Source organism: Drosophila virilis, chromosome 2, assembly GCF_030788295.1.
Source record: "Drosophila virilis strain 15010-1051.87 chromosome 2, Dvir_AGI_RSII-ME, whole genome shotgun sequence".
NCBI classification, from domain to species: Eukaryota; Metazoa; Arthropoda; class Insecta; order Diptera; family Drosophilidae; genus Drosophila; species Drosophila virilis.
The window spans coordinates 15,791,971-15,811,856 of NC_091544.1; the positions used below are offsets into that span (position 1 = coordinate 15,791,971).

The following is a 19,886-nucleotide window of genomic DNA, read 5'->3' on the forward strand; positions in this document are numbered from 1 at the left end:
TTTTTCGTACCATATGTACATAATTTATATATTTTTTATATAAAATATAAATTGTGTATTTTATGCACACTTTACCCTCAGTTTTATGTGTATTTTGTGCTCTCGTAAATCGTCATCAGGTTAAGAAAATGTTCCTTTTTTTGATGACTTCACCTCTTAACGAAATTGAGTTAATCATCAGAAACTTAGATAAGCGATTTGCCCGATATGGTCAAGCCAAAGACAATATAAACACTAAGAGGAGTAACGCCCAAACATTTGAATGCGACGTAAAATTTCTGGCCTGGCCTTTCATCTGGCCTTTGAGGCTTCGTACTGCATGCCTGCCGACAGGTTGTTTGTTCTCCAAAGACCAGACGAACGAATGCCGAAGTCGCGGCTCGCTGATGCTGACACGAGCTACGAAGTTAGTCGCCAGTCTGCCTTCCGCAAAGCTTTGCGTCACTTCGTTTTCGAAGTACATTGAGCGAAAAAGTTTAGAACTTACGATCGACTGCTCTGGCTTTAGCTGGCAAGAAATTAATTTTGTTAGTTTTCTAGCGCAGATCCTGAACTATCCCAATTTTGTGTTGATATATAGGAATGCATTTTGTGTACTAGGGTTGGCTCCGCAGAAAATATGTATTTCTTAGTCGATGCAAATATTTACATAATTTCTTTAAATTAAATTAATATTATTTTTATTCTCCAATTAAGAAATAAAATAGTGCTAAAAAATACAATTACATTTCAAGTCGACTCCAAGCTCATATTTAGTTATAATTATAATGGCCTCCTTGCGGTGTTCTTCTTTATAATTCTAACAAAAAATAATAAAATAAAAACAAAATTAAAATTAATTAGTGTTTATATTGTCTTTGGTCAAGTCCATTTATCTGTTTGCTTAATCGATGAAAGTAGTAAAATAGGGGGAATAGAATCTGAGTCAGTCAATGATGCATCAGTCCAATTATTCGAACAGCCTGATTCATGGTCTTAGAAATTTACTCACATATTTTTCCCCTTGAACGCGTAATCTCCCTTCATAGATTAAAATACATCGCAGCCGAAGCAATAATAATGTGGACTGAACAAAGTGTGTTAAATTTAGTTTTATTACGTTAGCGCCATGTATGCAATTTTTAATAGGAGTTCTCTTTTCTTGTATTTTATTCTACTTTTTTCAACTTCTTAAAATTGAAAAGCGGTTTGGACTCGTTGGCTGTGCAGCTGGAAATCCTTGCGTGGCTGAGGTAGTTTTGCTAGGTTATTTGCTAGTGTGGCGGCTGTATAAAGAACGTATAAACTTGCCATTACTTTGGCGGCGTCGTCGACGCTGGGCGGGCACATCGTAGCCCGGATCGTAGTCATAGTCCTTTGAGTCCTCCTCCAAGTGGGCTGGAGGCGAAGGCTTACGTTTGGGCACATCGTTACCATTGTCGCCGCTCTTGCAATCTTCCAATTGGCCATCGGCGCCCACACACTTTTCCGATTCCAGCACCCAACCGCTGTCGGTATCGGTGTCATTGTCCAGCTCCTTGTCCTGGGCAGTGTCCTTTTCTTGCTCCTCCTCCTGCTCTGGTTCCTGCAACTGGCCCTGATCCTCGTACATTGGTGGCGGCTGATAGTTATTGAAGTTTAGATATGGATAGGGTGCATACAAAAGCGGCGTGGGAATCAATGGGGCCCCGTAATTTACAAAGCAGCCGGAGCAACCGGCTGGCAGCCCGTTCTGCAAGATGTAGCCATAGTTCAGTTGCAAGCAGTTTTGGCAGCTGCTGCGTTTCAAACGAATGCTGTTCGGATCCTGGCCACAGGCAACATAGGGCCAAGCGCTCAAGTTATAACAGCGTGGAGCTTGGGATTGCGATTGGGATCGGGTTGGGCTACGAGTTCGGGCTTGCTTTCGTGGCTTGGACTTGCGTCGGTGAACCGGAACATACTCCACGGTCTCCTGGCACACATCTGGCTGATCCTTCTCGCAGATGACCACACGCTTCGCGTGCATTACTCGCGCTTGGCAACGCTCGCCACAAACCCGATGACGCGAGTGCTCCCTGCAGTGCTCCTTGTGCTCGCAGACTCGCTCTCGGCGCACCACATAACAGCAGGAGCCCTGCTCATTGTAGCCCAGACCAAAGCGGCCGCCCACCTGGGAGACATTCTGATGCACCTTGACATTCACCTCGTTGCGGCCCTGAATTTTGGTTTTGATAATATTGTTAATCTCGTTTGTCAGCCTTATGATATTCGTGGTGTTCAGGGCCGGCTGTGCCGGTGCCACGTAGCTGGTATCGTTAACACCCTGCACCAGCAGCGGCTCATCCGTAAGCTCCGGGCAGAGAGGACACTCCGACTCGCACTTGTCCCGCCCGGCACAGGTATCCATGCAGCTCTGTCGATTCGCCTGGCAGTCCTCGTAATCGCGCAACGATGGCTGCTCATAGTTCTGCAGCGGCGTATGCAGCACAATCTTATCCCTAATGGTATCGTTGACCTCGCCACTGACCCATGGTCCCATGGCCAGCAGCAGCGCACACGCGATAGCGGCAAGCTGCAAAAGTTGCACATTATAAGATACGAATCAAGTGACATTCCGTCATACCTCCGATGAAATAGCATTATATATGAATAAGTTGGAAACCTACCTCCATTTTCAGAATATTTGGAACAGCTGGCTCTGTTCCCTTCGAGTTGTTAGTTGCAAACTCTTTTTTTCTACTGCAGCAAAAACTGTGCTCCAATTAAAAAATGTGGTAATTATTAGATAGCGCTACCATTGATTAGATAGCGTTACCTTATAAAATTGATTATGCTCCATTTATCGGTTTGAGAGAGAGATAGAGCGAGAGAGAGAGAGCAAGAGAGAGCGCGAGAGCGAAAGAGTACCATGAGTTAGACCATCAATTAACAGGTTGACCAACAAATGCATCATATATTTATTTTTTTTTTAATTTTAATGTTTTTTTTTTTGTATTAATTTAAGCCATAATAAAATGTCAGATAGCGATGATAGCACTCCCAGTGGTACACAGGTGAATCAGGTATGAGCACGTCATGCACAGCAGAAGGTGCAATAGTTCACGACGAGAGTTGAGTAAATACTCAATAATGACTGTTCGCAAATTATGCTACTCTTTTAATACGCTCTTACTTATTTTGGTCTATGTACTTTGGCACATTCTCGCATAAGCATATTTTTTAATTATACTAAATTAAAGCTAGGTGATAACCTGTGTCCAGGTCTGAATGAGCTTGACCTGTTTGCACAGGCTTAACAGACAATGATGCTTTTGGTATTTGAGCGTCGGACTGACTAGCGCGAAATTACCGGTTCAAATCCATCATCGTCAAGTCTTATATTTGTTTACCAATTTCCAATAATAATTTGGCCCCACGCAGCGGCAAACAATTTACGTACCACTTGCACTTTCAATAGAAGAGCATACAAAAGCGAGAGAGGGGGGAGGAAAAGTCTGCTAGAGAGTAAACACAAGCCTGTAAGTCATACTTGAATTCATGAGAATCGCATAGAAGGGCGATTTTTAAAAATTCAAGTTTTATTTTATTAATTTGCAAAACAAAAGTAAAAAAAAAAACATATTTTTATTTTTAACATTTAAAGCACCTATTGAAGCTGAGCTGGTCACATTGCCTATCGACGCCAGCCATCCTGAGGACGGCAGCCCACAGAGTCGGCAAATTGCGGCGAATCGCAAAATTGTTCTTGATCGTAGTAGGCACAGGTGGGGCTGTTGCAGCGGTAGTCGTAGCAGTAGGGGGAACAGGAGGACATCTGTCCCGAAGCACAGCCGCTGCAGTCATACCTCTCTAGAAGAGTTAATGGCAAAAGGAAAACCCATAAGAAACCCTTTGAGATCCAAATCTAAAAGTTAATTCCAGTCACCTGTGGCTTGCATGCAGTTGCTCTGCATTTGACAGCCGGCATTCCAGTTGGGCGGCATGCTGAGCATTTGGGCATCGTTGACATGCCAGGTGCTCACACTTGCTGGCCTTATCGCTACCTTAGGCGCGCTACAGAAGTCGCCGCACAGCTGCTGCCTCTGATTATAGCATTGCCAGCGATTACTGTCCGCCGGACAGCGGCAGGTGCGTGGCGCAATCACAGTGCAGCATTTGATTGGAGCTGATGGCGGAGGTTGTATCTCCTCCGCTTCCTCCACTTCCTCCTCGGAATCCTCCTCGTAATCCCTGTAATCCGTTGGTAGCGTAAGCGAGGCATTGACTGTTAAATGCTGCACATTATTTAGCACCAAGTCGGGCGTATTCTTTGAGTTCTCGTTGATGATCGTTCGCTGGAGATTAATGGGACTCAACTCAATCGGCTCGGGTAGAGCGCACTTCTGGCCCGTCCAGTAAGTGCCCTTGGGGCACCGCGGCTCCACACAACGACCGTTTGAGTAGACTTTTGAGCCGCAATATACCAGACGGCAGTTGTCATTTATAAGAACTGTGCCTCTCGGGCAGATACGCAGCGGAGCTGGCGGCGGTGTGGTCGTTGTCGTTCTGGTTGTCGTCGTTTTCCAGGTTGTTGTGGTTTCTCTGGTTGTTGTAGTAGGAGGCTGGTAGGGTCTATTTGTGGTCTCGGGTGGAACGGGTGGATACGGAGTTACAGGCTGATTTGGGCAGGGAGCAGGCTGGGACTGAGCGGGTGGATAGGGAATTACAGGCTGATTTGGACACGGAGCAGGTTGGGGCTGAACTGGTTGATTTGGACAAAGCGAATTTACGGATTGTGCGTTAGTAAACCCTGACGGAAAAACGTGTACCACAACTCCGTTTGCGCAGACTTGGCCTGAACCTGAATAATGATAAAACATATATATGAATATATATATATTGTGCGAACCTAATAAATAATCACTCACCGCATCCACTTGGAGTCGGAAAAGGCAGCACACAAGCCCCATTCTGAGGAACGTAGGGCACGTTACAAGAAATCGCTGCTTGCCCGCACGGAGCGTTCACGGCAACCGAGCTCTGGGGGCATTGGGCACGGGCGCTGGCTAGATGAAGAGCCAGCAGAGCGCAAGGTAGAAGTAGCACTTGATAGACGAGCATACCGATTAGAAATGATCTGTGAGCTGTGTTTGTGGCTTGGCCAAACGTTCAAAATGGCGCATTTCACCTAACACGTGCAGCTTTCCAGCAGAGGTTATCAGGACGGGGCAATTATGTTTTAAGCGCCACAAAACAATTTTCGTGAGCTGCAATCGATTAGTTGCCGTTCGAGCTTAGTTGTTAGAACATCGCCTGAAGCCGCATGGGAAAATGTTGACTTCGAACTGGGCGATAGTGTCGATATTCTGCGTAATATGCTCATCTGTGTGTGCCGTGGAAGGTTATCAAGATACTAATGGAGAGGTAATACGGCGTCGATTGCACAATTCGACAGATAATGAATGAAATCTTTATAGTGTCCACAAGGTTATGAGCTCGTCAATGGCCTGTGCTATAGGAAGAGCTTGTGTCAGGAAGGTAAGTTGAATATCCAATTGATTGGAAAGCTATTTATTTTAACAATAATTCGGATTAGGTTACTTTATGCATACGGATGGCATGTGCTATTCGATAAACCCGAAGCCTTGCCCCTACGCACCCACACCCACAACCCCGACACCCACAACCACGGGCCCAACCCAGCGCCCACCTGCTCCGAGCTTGTGTCCGCAAGGTCAGTAAAAATTGTATTCGATTTTAAAGCTTATACAAATATCAACAATTTGGTTAAGAATACTTTATGCATACCGACGGCAAGTGCTATTTGATAAACCCGGAACCTTGTCCAAATGCACCCACTCCTACAAGCACGACTACGAACACAACAACCACAACAACCACCACCACCACCACCACTACCACAGAGGAGCCCACCACTAGCGAGGAACCCACAGAAGAACCCACAACTACCGAGGAGCCCACAGAAGAACCCACCACTACCGAGGAACCTACCTTTGAACCTCCGCCTGTGCCTGAACCTGCTGAACAAGCCCGCTGTCCACCTGGCTCGATATTCTTTGAGGCACAGTGCCGCAAGATAATCTGCTCACAGGGCGAATACCATGCAGGTCGTTGTCTTATGCCCGCCTGTCCCGCGGGCACGGTGTGGCGCGGCAAGCGCTGCCAGCCGCCAGGCTATTTGACAACCATACTCGAGATAGATAACGTGATCAAGAACAAGCATGAGTATCAGACGGTGACAGAGAACGTGAATCGTGTGGAGTACCAGACCATTAGGCCCTACGATCCGAACGAGGATATCAGCTATGACAAAGCGAAGCCACCAACGAAATTAACAGTTTCGACCTCAACGTCAGCCAGTGTGACCCCACAGCCAGCGACGGATTGTTGCACGGTCAAGAGCCCGCGTATCTGTCGACCCTATCCACCAACATGGGTGTGCTTTAACCGCATTCAAAAGCTATGCGATCCAAGGATTTGTACTAAGCCAGTGATCTATTTGAAGCCACCACGAATTGTGCAGCTGAATGATCCGCCAATGCTAGTAATGCCGCCGAATCCACCATTGTCGGGTTGCATGAATGCCGATTGCCAAGAGACCGGTAAGTGGAGCTCATAATAAAAGCCTATTAGCTATATTGTCTGTTTCATTGAATTTGCAGAAATGCTCAACTGCTCTGGATGTGCCCAGGGTCAGCGAGAGAACTGCTCCGCCGCCTGCTACAATTATTTCTGTCCAGACAATAGCTGCGAGTTCAAAAACTCTGAGGACTTTTGTGCTCTATATCCCGGAGGATTTGGATGCAACAAAAACGACGGATGCGTCTGGAAATGGTGCAACAAGAAATGCCATTAATGTTTCATAGATATAGTCGATACTACTTGTTCGTAATTATATGATACATATATACATCATTCTGGGTAGCAATATTAATTCTAATTTTCATTTGTCACTTTTACTATTCAATTGTCAACTGCCATCGTATAAATAAATTTAAATTTACGCGCCTAGCTGTTAATATAAATTGTTGCCACCTGAGGGAAATAAGTGTTGAGAAACGACCTAAACATGCCGCAGTGCAGCTGCTAGTCTGCACTGTCTAGTCTAATAACCAATCATTTGACAGCACTGTTTTAAAAATCAGCTGGCGCCGTTTTGCCCGTTTCAACGGTGCTTTTGCTCATTTCGGATTCAGTCGTTGCACGAGAGAGCAAGCGTCGACTTGCATTCCTTTGGCTCGGGCGCGCGTTTTGTGTACAAAGTGTTTAAACACAAATTTGTTTGTAAATCAAGCAGCGAGTGTGTGCGTGTGTGTGCAAATACAAAAACAAAATATACAAAATAAAGTAAAGGCCGTTCTCGCTGTCTCGGGGGCGGCAAGTAGCAAGAGTTCAAATCACAAACCGCCGTTGCACTTTGTTACCGCTCTCAAAGTTGCCTTTTCGGTTGTCGGTGTTTTAATCGTTGTTGTTTTTCGGTGGAGTAAGTGGAGGCGTCGCGCGCGTCCCTCGGAGGTGCCAACAGCAAGAGGTATATTTCCATTAAAACATGTACATATGTATGCGTCTGTGTGTGATTTGTTGTGGCCCTGTGTCACATGTTTTATTAGCGTGTTTGCCGCGGCAATCATAAAAACAACAACAATGACAGCTCCGACGACAGCAACAAGCGCAAATGCAATAATATTTAATAAACGAATCCAAATTCGCGCCTTCGTTGTGTAAGCATTGTTTATGCCGTCACAACAACAAATATAAATAGCAATTGCGCAAATATACAACAAAATATCTAATTGCATGTACGTATGCACATGCATATATGTTTGTATGTATATGTATGTATGCCCATATTATGATGAACAAATGCGGCAAATAAATTCTCGGCTTGCCTTTCATCTCTCTCCTCTCTCTCTCTCTCTCTCTCTCTCTTTCTCTCTCTTTCTCTATCTGCCTCTCTCTCTCTCTCTCTCTCTCTGTCCCGCTCACTCTCACTCGCTCTTGTGCTAATTGAAAGAAACTACAAACTTCCTGTTTTGGGGAAAGGGTTGTATCTAGCCAAGCCCACCGTCCCCCTGCTACCGCTCAACCAATCAGCGTGCATACGTACGTATATATATATATATATGTATAACTGTTGCCTTTGCCGCAGACAACATGAGCTTTATTGCGGCATCCTAACCCAGCCGAGAACCCCTCCCCCGCACATCCCATAAGCAAAGGGCTCTATGGGTGAGTGGCTGTATGTGTGTGGGTGTGGATGAATTGGAGCTGCATAGAAGTTGTGTGCTTTCTGCTATGTTGGTATTTGCCAGAATGCGGGTGTTGAAGTTTTTAGTGCAACATTTTTTCTATGTTTTGCCTATATTTTTTGTTTTGCTGCTCCAGCGGGAGCTTTCATATTGTACGTGTGTGCTATTATTAAAATGCCACACGCACGCACACATAGAGACGGGGGGACACGGACACGGCAAAAAGAAAAACTATTCTCAGAGTGTGTGTGCGCCTACGAGGCGTTGGCGTTTTGGCTAGAAGAAGCAGCAGCAGCAACAACCAAAGAGAACGAGAAAGAGAGAGAGAGAGAGAGTGGGAGCGCGAGCCTGGGCTAAAAGGGGCAGCTGCACGAGCGGCGAAATAAGTTAATAAATAAAACAAATAAAGCATACAAATATAAATCGAAACAAAAAAAAAAAAAACAAGAAAATTTTTCAATAAGAATTTAAACGAATCCCGCGCCCCACTCCCCCATAATTTAAGCCCTGCACTTGTTAGACATAAACGCTGCCGCACATTTGCCATATGAGCCCCGTTAGACTTGCTGTTGTTGTTGTTGTTGTTGTTGTTGCTGTTGTTAGGATTGTAATAAAGCGTTTTACGGCCCTCCTGACTGCTGCCGCCGCCGCTTGTTGTTGTTTTTATGACAGTTAAGCTATTTTGCGTATGACATGTTTGACAGATACCAGCGTCATCGTCGTCGTCGTCGTCGTCGTCATTCTCATAGTCGCCGCGGCTGTCAACGCCGCTGTTAAATGCAGCCTCTGCAGCCAGCGCCCACTCCTCCCATGCACACACACACGCACACACAGCCGGCTCTCTCACTCATTTTGTCACCCTTTCTTGTTGTTGCCCGCAAAGTTTGCTTCTGTTTGCTGGCGTTTTAATTTTTGCGTCTATTAGCCACGCATACATATGCACATATGCTTTGCCAACACTGTAGTTGGGATTGGAGCAACACAAGAGGGGGGGAGTCCGGGAGTGGGCAGTGGGCTCCGTTCGCAGCTACTTTTACGCATGTTTTCGCACAGCTCCAAAGATGTTGGCTTGACATAAATTGTGTCTGCCAAATGTGGCAAACTACAACAACAAAACTGGGCCACGCCTACAAAAAAAAAGGCCATAAGAAACCAACAGCCGCTTGGCTTGTCGCATGTAATTGCTCCCCACAATGTAAATGACAAAAGCATGCTGCACAGTGGTGCGAGCACATGTGTGCTTAGCTATTGTTATTGCTCCTGTTGTACAACGTTTAAAGATTTAGAGATCAATTTTCCAACTATTTTCCGGCAATATTTTCATGGCAGTTGATAATCTAGCTATTTTTTTTTGCTAAATATTTGAATATGAGTTTGAGATCCATAATTTAAATTTTCTTCCCATTTTATTCTCGCGATGAGACATTTAACCGCATTTTTTTTTCCAAGAGGGGTAGATTTTGCGAAAAGAGTAAGACCCGTATCAAATGATGCCGATGAAATGGTAAATAAAAATCTTTTTTACAACCGCTTTCCTGCAACTTACCACAGTTGCGGGTTGTTTTTCAGAATCGCTGGCACATTCATAAAATTCTCATTTATTCGTGTTTAATTAGTTTTAAGCGTATTGAGTTAAGCAAACTTTCAACTAAAAAATCGTTGACGCCCATTTTGTATTAAAGCGCGTTGAAAAAGTTGCATACAACTTTTTTCTGCAAATTTTCACAATAAAAATGTCAGCATCAATAATCAATAATTAATGTATTTATTGTAAAATCGATCTGCTGTTGTTTTATTTTTGTTAAGCTCTTTTTATCGTTCCCAATTGTTTAATAATAATAATTTGATTAATAAAAGAAATTTAATTAAGTAATGACAGTACTTTAGTCAAATAAATTAATTAATTGTTTTTAACCTCCTATTAGATGAAAAACTTTGATTAAAGTTCCAAAGCACCAAATCTGTTTTGTAAAGAAGTGGAAGTCGAAATACTAACATAAATTACCATTATATTTGAGTTTACATAAATATTAATAATGTTTAAATTGAGAAGCTTTCGTACAACCTAGATTTTTTTACACACACGATGAAGTTGTACAGTTGGTATATATTTTTACTTATACTTTCAAAAGAATATTAGAAAATGAAACTGCGACCCACTGTGCCTAAACAAGTTGGCTGGCTGTAACTAAAAACCGCAAAAGCTTGACAATCCGCTGCCCGTCGCCGTCGCCGTCGGCGCCGCAGTCGCTCTCACGCCAATCTCGCGGTCCGCAGCACTGCGGGTCTCCACTCTCCGCTCTCACACTCTCGGCTTTGAAAGCTGTTGCTTCCGCTCCCGTGGCCTGAGTGTAAAAGTATCTCTTTGTTAATTTTTTTGTTTTGTTTTTTGTTTTTATTGTTGTTGTTGTTGTTGTTGGGCTGTACGTGGGCGGCAACGTAGCCGTCGCCTCAGCAGAAACCTTAGGCCAAGTTTCAAGCTTGAAATGCTTTGACGATGACGTCGTCATCAGCGTCGTCGTCAGCGTCGTCAGCGTCGCCATCGTCGCCGTCAATCAAATTGTGCGCTTTCAGCGCTGTTCGCCGCGTCGCATTTGGTTGCATGTGCTGCGAGTTTTGGCTTTGGTTTTGGTTTTGGTGTCGGTTTTGGCTTTGGCTTTGGCTTTGGCTTTGGCTCTAGGTTTGTGTTTTATGTGCGGCTTTTTGCGTACTCTGCACCCACCATTGTCACCGCCCCCGCGCCCGCCGCCACCCAGCACTTTAACTGGCCCTCTCAATCCCATTCGCACATTCACAATGCAAATTGATAGCGCAAACAAACAAACATGCAAACATTTTGTGGTATTTACGTATCAAATATCACTTGGATTTGCCATACGCTTATTTATATTTGTATGCCCTGTTACAATCACGGAAACTGGTATATTAGCTATGCCGAGCCTAAAATTAGAGAACAGGGTACATGAAAAATTGGTCTGTCAGTCAAGCTCACATTGTAGCTCCAGTGCCAGCAGCTGCTCGGATCTATGTACTTCCTTAACATAAACTGCTTACATATATAAATGTGAATTAGTTTTAGAATCACAGTTGCAAAGTCACTGCTACAGTGTTTGTGCATATTTCAGCCAGCAAGACACACACACACATACGCATCACAGTTGTGAAGCCACTGTTACAGCTCAGGGTGCATATTGCAGCTAGAAATACACACACACTCACACACACACACCAATCGCTAATGGCCATATTGAATACAGTTTGGAAGCCACTGTCTTAGAGTTATATATGTATTGTATGCAAAGGCGGGCGCTTTCCCATTTATTATGCTGGACACAGAGTATAGCACAGTCGGGTAATTTTGATTGCAACGTTCTTACTTGTTTACTTCTTCTTCTTCAACTGTATTTTTTTTCCACCGACGTTTGGCCATTTAATATTCATTTATTCAACCAAGCTTGTTTATCTTACTTTTATTTTGATTTTTATTTTTATTTGTATGTATTTGGTGTTGTTATTGTTATTGGCATGTGTGTATTTGTTGTATGGCCGAAAGCCGTAATCGAGAAATCGCATGTGAGCCATGGCCATGATTTTGAATTTGATTTCGTATTTGAATTCGATTTTAAATTTAAGTAGCCGCACCACCAAAAACCTACTCGCAAAAGGTACTTGGCACCTATACCGATACCCTTAAGCGGAAACAAAACGCATTTCCATTAAGCTAGATATTATAATAATATATTTTCGAGATACGAAAATGGTATTGCCAATAAATAAGTTAAAGTAGCCAAGATACAATTTTAAATTTGTGTTACTATCAGAATTTTATATATTCCGCGACTTTCCCGAAGCATGCTATTTTTAAAATTATAGCTAAAAAGCCTTCACCCGTTCTCCGAACGCGTAGGTCGATTTTTTCTTGTATTTTAACAAACGCAAAATTCTATGAATATTGCTGCAACAGACAGTTTAATTAAAACGATGTTTTATTTATTTATTTATTTTTTTTTTTTTTCTTCATGTAAGAAATTCTTTACAATGTTAAACAGTAACAAAAAGAGCCAATTGCATTAAAATGTACAAAAGTTAGCAAATACTATTAAATGCGATTTCATCTTGCTGAATGCTTTATCAATAAATTCAACTAGCCAAGAGTTCATTAAAAGTTATTTTATAAAGTTTTTAGCTTTGTTATTTACAAAGTAATTACTTGACAAACTTTCTACGCATTTAATATGCTATAGAATGTTCTATACGGAACATGGCTGCTGTTATTTTCCAGCGAGTGCTAACAAAACAATTAAATTAATTAATGATACGACTCACATACTGAACTGTGAGAATGCTCCAATAAATAGCTTGGCAAGTGAATTAAAGCGTTTCTTAGAGTCTAAACACACTCAAAGTGGGCATATTGTTTTTGTGCAAATTTATGTAACTGGCAGAAAGAAGCATCTCCGATACCATAAAGTAGTATATGTATAGGGCCGCTGAGGCCCTGTCGAGAGATTTGAAATTTGAAACATTCTTCATATTTTCATATTTCCATTTTCATAACATTGATAAACATCGATTTTGAGACATGCACCATACTCTGGTTCTTGTAACTCCCGAACTAAACTTAGTTTTTAAGGGAGAGCCCTATGATTTGGAATATGTCGAATATGTCGGACTATAAATAAACCGAAATTAATCAAGAATGTATTAATGTTTTCACACATTGTGTGGGCCAGAAATCGGGGCATTTTCTAGTCAGACACTCCCGACTAGAGCACTCTAGTGTTTACTTAATGTACAAACCAATCAATTGAGACCTTGCCTAGGCCACAGAGCGCACTTCTTAGAATCACATAGAGAGCAGCAGCAACTGGATTATCAGCTAGTTTAAATATTCATAATAACGACTCTCAACTATGCTCATTATGGACCTTAAATATTTCGGCATAAACGATGCCAATGGGACGCATAAAAGATACGCGGCGATAGAACAATATTAACAATATGGCTCCCTCTTACTGGGCCCCCTTACGGCCAGTCCGATCGTCCCTTTGACTGTTGAAAAGTTTTCGAACTCATAAATTCTTTTGTTTGTCCGCAACGCTCTTGTTTTGCTTTAATTTCCGTGCTGCGGCATAGAAACAAAAGAGAGTGAAAAAAGAAAAGTGAAAATTCAGTGGGAAAATTGTCGTTTGTTGCGCTGTGATTACAGCACCAACAGCAGCTGCTGCCTGAAAACTAATTAGTTGCAGTTGCAGTTGCATTGTGGCTGGATTCAACATTTAACATGCAGCCCCCAGATTGAGTCGGTAGATTGAGCAAGACTTTCCATCTGGCTATAGCCCACTCGCTCTCTTTTGGGCCCAAGCCGCAGATTGTGCAACAAACGGCAGACAAATTCAGTTAACTGTTACACAGTCACTGACTGACTTAATTCCCCACATTTTCACCCTGATACTTTGCGAACAACTTTTCCAGCCCATGGGCGTGGCGGCATTTGTATCTGTATCTTTGTGTGTGTCTGCCAGCTTGAGTAGATTGGTTTTTTTTTTTTTATTTTTCATTTTCATTGCATGTCCATTTTGTTGATGTTGTTATTTCACATTTCTTTGATGTTGACAATTTGTTTCACTTGTGTGTTGCTCGTGCGTGTTTGTGTGTGCGCGTGTGTGTGTGAGAAGTTCAATATTAAAATGATTCTGACCTGAACTTGCCTATCGGTCGCAAGCCCAGACAGGTGCAATTGAAGCATGCTGATAAGCTGATAGAGAGTTGATTGGTTCAGTTATATAACCATGCAAGCTATTATATTTTGTTAAGATCTACGGATCGAACAGACATTTGGTTATGTCACTACCCAAAGGACTTAGCATTTATGAGTTTATGACAACGTTTCTGATAGTTTAATGTGAAATCGAAAATAAAGCGCAACCCTTATCTACGTGCAGTGCTTGAATTTTTATTCATGTACTATATTTGAACTAAATGTGGCAGGGATAACTATTTTAGGCACATTTGATGCAAAATTTGTCTTGCAAGCACGCTTAAGGGTATTAAAAAGGCCTTTATTACGAGTTAAGATGCAATTGCACAATCAACACTTATCTAGGAACAAATTTGCATTATACTATACACTTAAACTTATTTATAGAGAAAGATTTATTGGAAAAAATTTTCTAATCTAATAGTTATTTAAACAGTAGATTACATACGCAACAAAAATATAGACACACGCTTTTAAATGTCAGGTTGCATTGGAAATAAATGAAAACCTTGCATTTTGTATTTCCCAGCAAATATTTTACTTTCTGTTCATGAACTCTGTTGAACAAATAATTTGAATATAAAATAAATTTTGTTTTCTTTATAACTTGGAAAAATACGGCTTGACGATTAAAATCGCACTTTGATCCTAGCGTTCGTTCTGTGTATATTATAAAATAAGGCAAAAAAGGCTATATTTGGCACGTCCAGTATTAATATCCCTGGTATAAATATGGCTTAAGCTGTACCCATATGTGAGGAGGATTATGAAGCTTGTAATTGCTGAGTTTGGGGCAGATGTCCTGAAAGCCACAGCATTGTTCCATATGAAAACTCAATTTTCGAGCGATTCTTTTAAATATGCTATATGCCATATGCCGTATGCCTCATGTTTTATGCTACATGATTAATGCTATATGCTATTTGATATATGATGTGTGCTATATGCTATTAGCCATATGTTCTATGCTGTATGTTATGTGCAATATGGCATATTAGTCAGATATTGATAAGATTCGGATTTTATGTGTGGCGCATAATATAACTTGTAAATAGTTATGTTATGAAAATGAAATTAAATACGATTTTTCAACCGATCAATATTCCGACATCCGAGCAGACATATTTGCAGAGAAACGATTCTAGCCAAAACATAGAAAGAGAAAGAATCGCTCGAATATTGAATACTGGATAAAAACAAAGAACTTTTGGGATGCTAAGACCTCTCCTTCTATGCTTTAGACATATCATAACGACATATAAACACAGGGAACAGACAATATTCAATTAAAATTAATTTTTAATTTTTCTCTATTCACTTGCAACTTCACCTGTATCAATAATGGCACCATAGGTGGAACCATATTTTTTAATCGCATTTAGCTTTGCCTTGAACAGCTTTTCATTACGCAATCATCATCCATTAAATTGTTAAAAATTGATCAATATAAAATTTTTTTAATGATCGCCAGCTGTGATTTGTGGGCCATAAGTATCTGAGGCAGTATCTGATAAATATGTCGACAGACCATTTTCCTTGGTTAGTTTGTCACACTGTGCAGCAGTTTGGCTTTTCTTTTAGTTGTCTTTATTGTTGTTGTTGCTGCTGTTGTTGTCGCGGTAATCGCTGTCTTGGCAACGCAGCAGACCCAGCTGCCAGCGTCTTATTGGGATTATGTTGGCTGCAATCTAGAGAAAATCGCGTAATAAAAAACCATCAATTGGCGCTTGGTCTTAATGAATAAGCGAATGGGGCAAACGCAGCTCCGACTAAGCCGCACTGGCTGCTCTCTGACTGACAGTTGGCCCAGTAGTTTAGGGCGCTGCTGTCCCCAAGCCCCAACCTACCCGCTCCCCCTCTTACACAGGCAGTCATTGTTGCGCTTGGCTGCGCGTTAAATTTGCGCGCGCTTCAAATGAAATACACAATTTTTGATAAATTTCCATAAAAAAAAGCAAGCATAAAAATGACAATGCTGAGATGTTTTTCCATTTTCTGGGCTATTCGGATTCGGCTTTAGCTTAAACCTAAGAGCTGAGAGCTAAAAGCGAGAGAGAATGTATGCAAATCAAGTAATTTGTCTCGCGCCGGAGACACATCCAACGCAGATGAGGCAGCCACTTCCGGTGTCAATTTTTTTTTTTCAGTTTCCCTAATTTGTTGTTGTTGCTTTTGGCGCGATGCGTCTTTTTGTAAGTTGCAAGTCGGTAGCGGGGAGGATTTTAAAAATAAATTATAGAAAATAAAGAGAAGAGAACACAGCACAACTGTACTTGAATATGCTTTACTCGCACATACCCAGTATATAATTTCAATATATATATATAAATTGAGTTTTGATAATTTACATGTATTTAAATGTCGAATATCCAATACACAGTATGCACTCACTTAATTACAGAACTAAGCTCACTTCTGAATACCATATACTTTTGTAGATTTATTACAATTAAGCCTGAATTTTATTTGTTTGTTGACTTAATATTTATCCATCTACTGATGGCTAATTGGCTCTTGCATACCCTGTTCTCAAGCAGTTTAAAAATACATTTTAGACTATTTTATCAGATGCTGATATTGCCATATTGCACTTTCAATACAGGGTGCATATTTATAGATATATATTTAGTGGGTAAAAAAGGGAGTGCTGAGATGATGAGACGACGCCTCGTCGTGCGCTTTTTTATGCAGGTGGAAGTTGTCGCTGTCGTTGGCGTTTGCCTTGCGAAAGAGTTTCATCTTTGGCTGTGGCCTCGTCATGTCTGGGGTCTGCTCCTCGCTGGCCCCTGCTCATTTCAAAGCCATTAACAAACAGCAAGAAGCAGCAGCAAAAGCAGCAGACGTCGGCGATGGCATTATTATTTTTTCAATATAAAAATAGCTTAAATATGCTTAATTTAGTTGCGCGTTGTGTGTGCTGTGTGTATCCCACATAATTATTTTTGTTAAGTAAGCCCGACAGATAGACTGACTGACTGACTGCCGCGTGGTCGTCACAATAGATATATATATATATATATGGTATATATATGTATATAAAGCACAGCGATAGCCAAAATAGCTGCCATTTGGGACGCCCACCATGACGCCAAGACGCCAAGACGCCCACCAGACGTTGAAGAGCGGAACTGAAGACCACTTACAAATGCGCCAAAGAATTATTGCCATTGCTGTAGCTTTATATAATAAAGTGAATTTATGCTACACTACAATGCGTTTAACGCTCTTCTACACTGTGAGAAATTCCCAGCCAACAGGCTATTACATTCTGCATACTATTTCATTGCTGGCCGCTGCCGTGGCCCATAAAAGCTGCTGAGAAAACTAAATTAGTTCATTTGAATGTACTTTTTTTTATTTTGGCTGACGATGAGCTCCAACTTGGTCAACTTTTATGGCATTGCAACAATAGCATTCCGGGTTAGCTGGGGCATGGGTAAGAATAATTTCGGAGCAAGCCATTGAATGGAACCTGACTTGCCCCCTGGGTATAGAAGCTGTGGGAAGGCTGGCCGAACTTACCGATTAAATACGTGTGATAAAAGAGTACGAAATTGTAAATAACTAATGGCTATTCAATATATTAATATGGACAGTAAAGCATGTGTCGAATTGCCTGAAGACTTTTGGGCTAATTGCTCAAAAAAAAAAGAAATCTAAGAGGGGAACCCCGAATCGAGCCAGATTGCTGTCAAAAAATAGTTCTTAGTTCGAAAGTAGAAAAATTTCAGGAGAAGCAGAAAACACCTTGGCTGCAATCATTGCACCCTTTTAACCAAATCAAAGTTGGGCCACAATTTCTATATACAAATATTTAAGTTTTGCATGATTTTCGGTAGAACGGGCATTAAGAAATGAATACAATAAATCAAATTAACAAGGCCGAGCTCGAACGAAGAAGCGATCTACCGGAAAATTGTAGACTTGTACTTTAAGATATTCACAATACGCCAGTCGAGTGATCCCTTTACTTTCGATCTTAACACTAGATAGAATGTCAATGTATTGCCATTTAGCTTTACTTTGAAGGCTAAAGATATAATACATTTATATTTTATTGTATGCCCTTAGGTAGGTTAACCCAACATCAATTCGAGCCCGGAAACTTGTACCTCAAGTGCGTAAATGACTCATTCTATTAATTATTGTGGCTACATTTTGGTAGATGTCTTGAACATTTCATGTTTCTTTTAAGTCAATAATCTTTTAGTTCAATTTTCTATATTTATTTCTGTTGAGTTCTCCTCATTTTCAATTTCAAGGCCTTGCGCAATGTTTTTTTTTCTTGGCCATAAAGAAAAAGACCAACATGAAATCGTATTGGAAAAACAACATTAAACATACTGAGACACAACAAGATCGCTTGTCCCCAAGAGCCAACGAGAAAACAACATGCTGCGAACACAATGCCCAGCATCTTGAAGAAGACCCCTTAAGACCCTACACGCCCACAAACAGCTAAAGATGAAGACGAGGGCGTTGGCATTGCAATGTCCGGAATATGAGTGACTGACTGAGTGTTGACAGCGCCGCGTCGCCAAGACTTAACATATAGCACATAACAAAAGTCTTCGTCCAGCTGACGATCTCCAAACGAAAATAAAAACGACCCAAACGGCCAACGAACGAAAAAGAGATCGGTCCCAAAGCAAATGCCAAAGCGTGCTATCGAGATCAAAATCCGATTTCAAGAGAATTCCGTTTAGAGCACCCAACAAAGCAAATATCACACATACACACACAAACACACGTACAAAAACAAAGAACAAGTCCAATCCGAGTGTAAACACAAATTCAACTGTTGTCCGAAACAAGGCATAAAACTCGTAAGATTCAATATTTAAGATCTGGTGCCCTGTTTGCGCTCGCCCAAAAGCGTTTATTAGAATTTTCTCGTCTCCTTTCTTATCAATATTTGTGCAGGCGCAATAAAGACACAATCTATTGTGCTAGGTCACAACAAGATGGATAAACGGGGCGTGGGAAGAGTGAAGTGCGATGCTTCTTGGCGGTGGCTACAGGTAATTGAGCTGGAGAGATGTTTAAAATAAGAGTGAGAGGACAAAGTAAACAATTAGATAACAAGCGGCATTAGAGAAAGAAAAAAAAAATAGAAAACAACATTTTAAGGAAAACTTGTGAAAGGACGGAAAAATCGTTTCTGTTACCGTACCGTTAATTATCCTTGTGCTTAGAACAAAAGAACATTCAAATAATTTGATCCTTATATAGTAATCCAATTCGTGCAGCTTTAACAATTCACTGGTTGCAACAAAATGTTGTTGGAAACTTTGGCAACATTCGGTATTGGTGTGCACAGAATCCATTTAACAACAACAATTATGCAATAAGTCGAAGCAGAGCCCGTTGAAAATCTTGGAAACCATATATTATGAGAGCTGGGCAATCCACAGAATTTGCCATCAGTGGACCTGGCTTCGACATTGCATGAAATGAATATCTGCAGGCAGCCTCCTTAGCTACCCAACCCCACCTCCCCCCTCTGGAAATGTGTAATTTAAAAGCAAAAATTGGAATAGGTTGAACAAAAGGAGTCAAAGGATTATGTTTCTTTGCTATTTTTTGGCTGCGTTATGTTATCATAAATGCAAGGATTTGCAACATTACGTTTATTTATGAAAAACTATAATTTTCTTTATTTATCGCAGCCTTTTCAGCTTCTGCCTTAACTTCTGTCACAAAAGAAGAGTAAAAAAAAAAACATAATAAAAGCACTTTAGGACTCTTTCTGCCCCTTTTACGAGTAGTCTTGCCCATAATCATAAAGTCGCAGCTAAATTTATGTTTTTTTACGATCTTTCAATTTGTTGGCCGTTGTTATTTTGACGATTGTTCTCAAATGCGAGTTATTCTTATAGCTGAGTATAATGACTTTTATTCCAGCATCGATTTTT

General features: G+C 41.3%; 4 protein-coding genes across 5 annotated transcripts in view; 2 read left to right on the plus strand and 2 right to left on the minus strand.

The window, feature by feature from the left end:
• Window positions 1-1,076: 1,076 nt before the first annotated feature.
• LOC6629540 (uncharacterized) lies at window positions 1,077-2,708 on the minus strand. The gene is made up of 2 exons (XM_002053632.4): window positions 2,628-2,708; window positions 1,077-2,533 (listed from the first exon to the last, which is right to left on the minus strand). Exons 1-2 carry the CDS (start codon window positions 2,631-2,633, stop codon window positions 1,247-1,249), a joined length of 1,293 nt encoding a protein of 430 aa, XP_002053668.2. The 5' UTR covers window positions 2,634-2,708; the 3' UTR covers window positions 1,077-1,246.
• Window positions 2,709-3,521: 813 nt separating this feature from the next.
• On the minus strand, window positions 3,522-5,076 carry LOC6629539 (uncharacterized). The gene is made up of 3 exons (XM_002053631.4): window positions 4,869-5,076; window positions 3,887-4,801; window positions 3,522-3,810 (listed from the first exon to the last, which is right to left on the minus strand). The coding sequence occupies exons 1-3, from the start codon at window positions 5,059-5,061 to the stop codon at window positions 3,635-3,637; spliced, it is 1,284 nt and encodes a 427-aa protein (XP_002053667.2). The 5' UTR covers window positions 5,062-5,076; the 3' UTR covers window positions 3,522-3,634.
• A 132-nt stretch (window positions 5,077-5,208) lies between these two features.
• LOC6629538 (eukaryotic translation initiation factor 4 gamma) lies at window positions 5,209-6,876 on the plus strand. The gene is made up of 5 exons (XM_002053630.4): window positions 5,209-5,364; window positions 5,418-5,478; window positions 5,537-5,674; window positions 5,733-6,563; window positions 6,624-6,876. Exons 1-5 carry the CDS (start codon window positions 5,272-5,274, stop codon window positions 6,815-6,817), a joined length of 1,317 nt encoding a protein of 438 aa, XP_002053666.2. The 5' UTR covers window positions 5,209-5,271; the 3' UTR covers window positions 6,818-6,876.
• A 266-nt stretch (window positions 6,877-7,142) lies between these two features.
• Window positions 7,143-19,886, plus strand: part of LOC6629537 (uncharacterized) — a 33,938-nt gene continuing 21,194 nt past the window's right edge. The window contains exon 1 of one of the 2 annotated variants that reach the window (XM_070207768.1): window positions 7,143-7,492. The gene's annotated coding sequence lies outside the window, so the exon portion shown is untranslated. The remainder of the gene's footprint in view (window positions 7,493-19,886) is intronic. The other variant, XM_002053629.4, reaches the window with a different exon arrangement.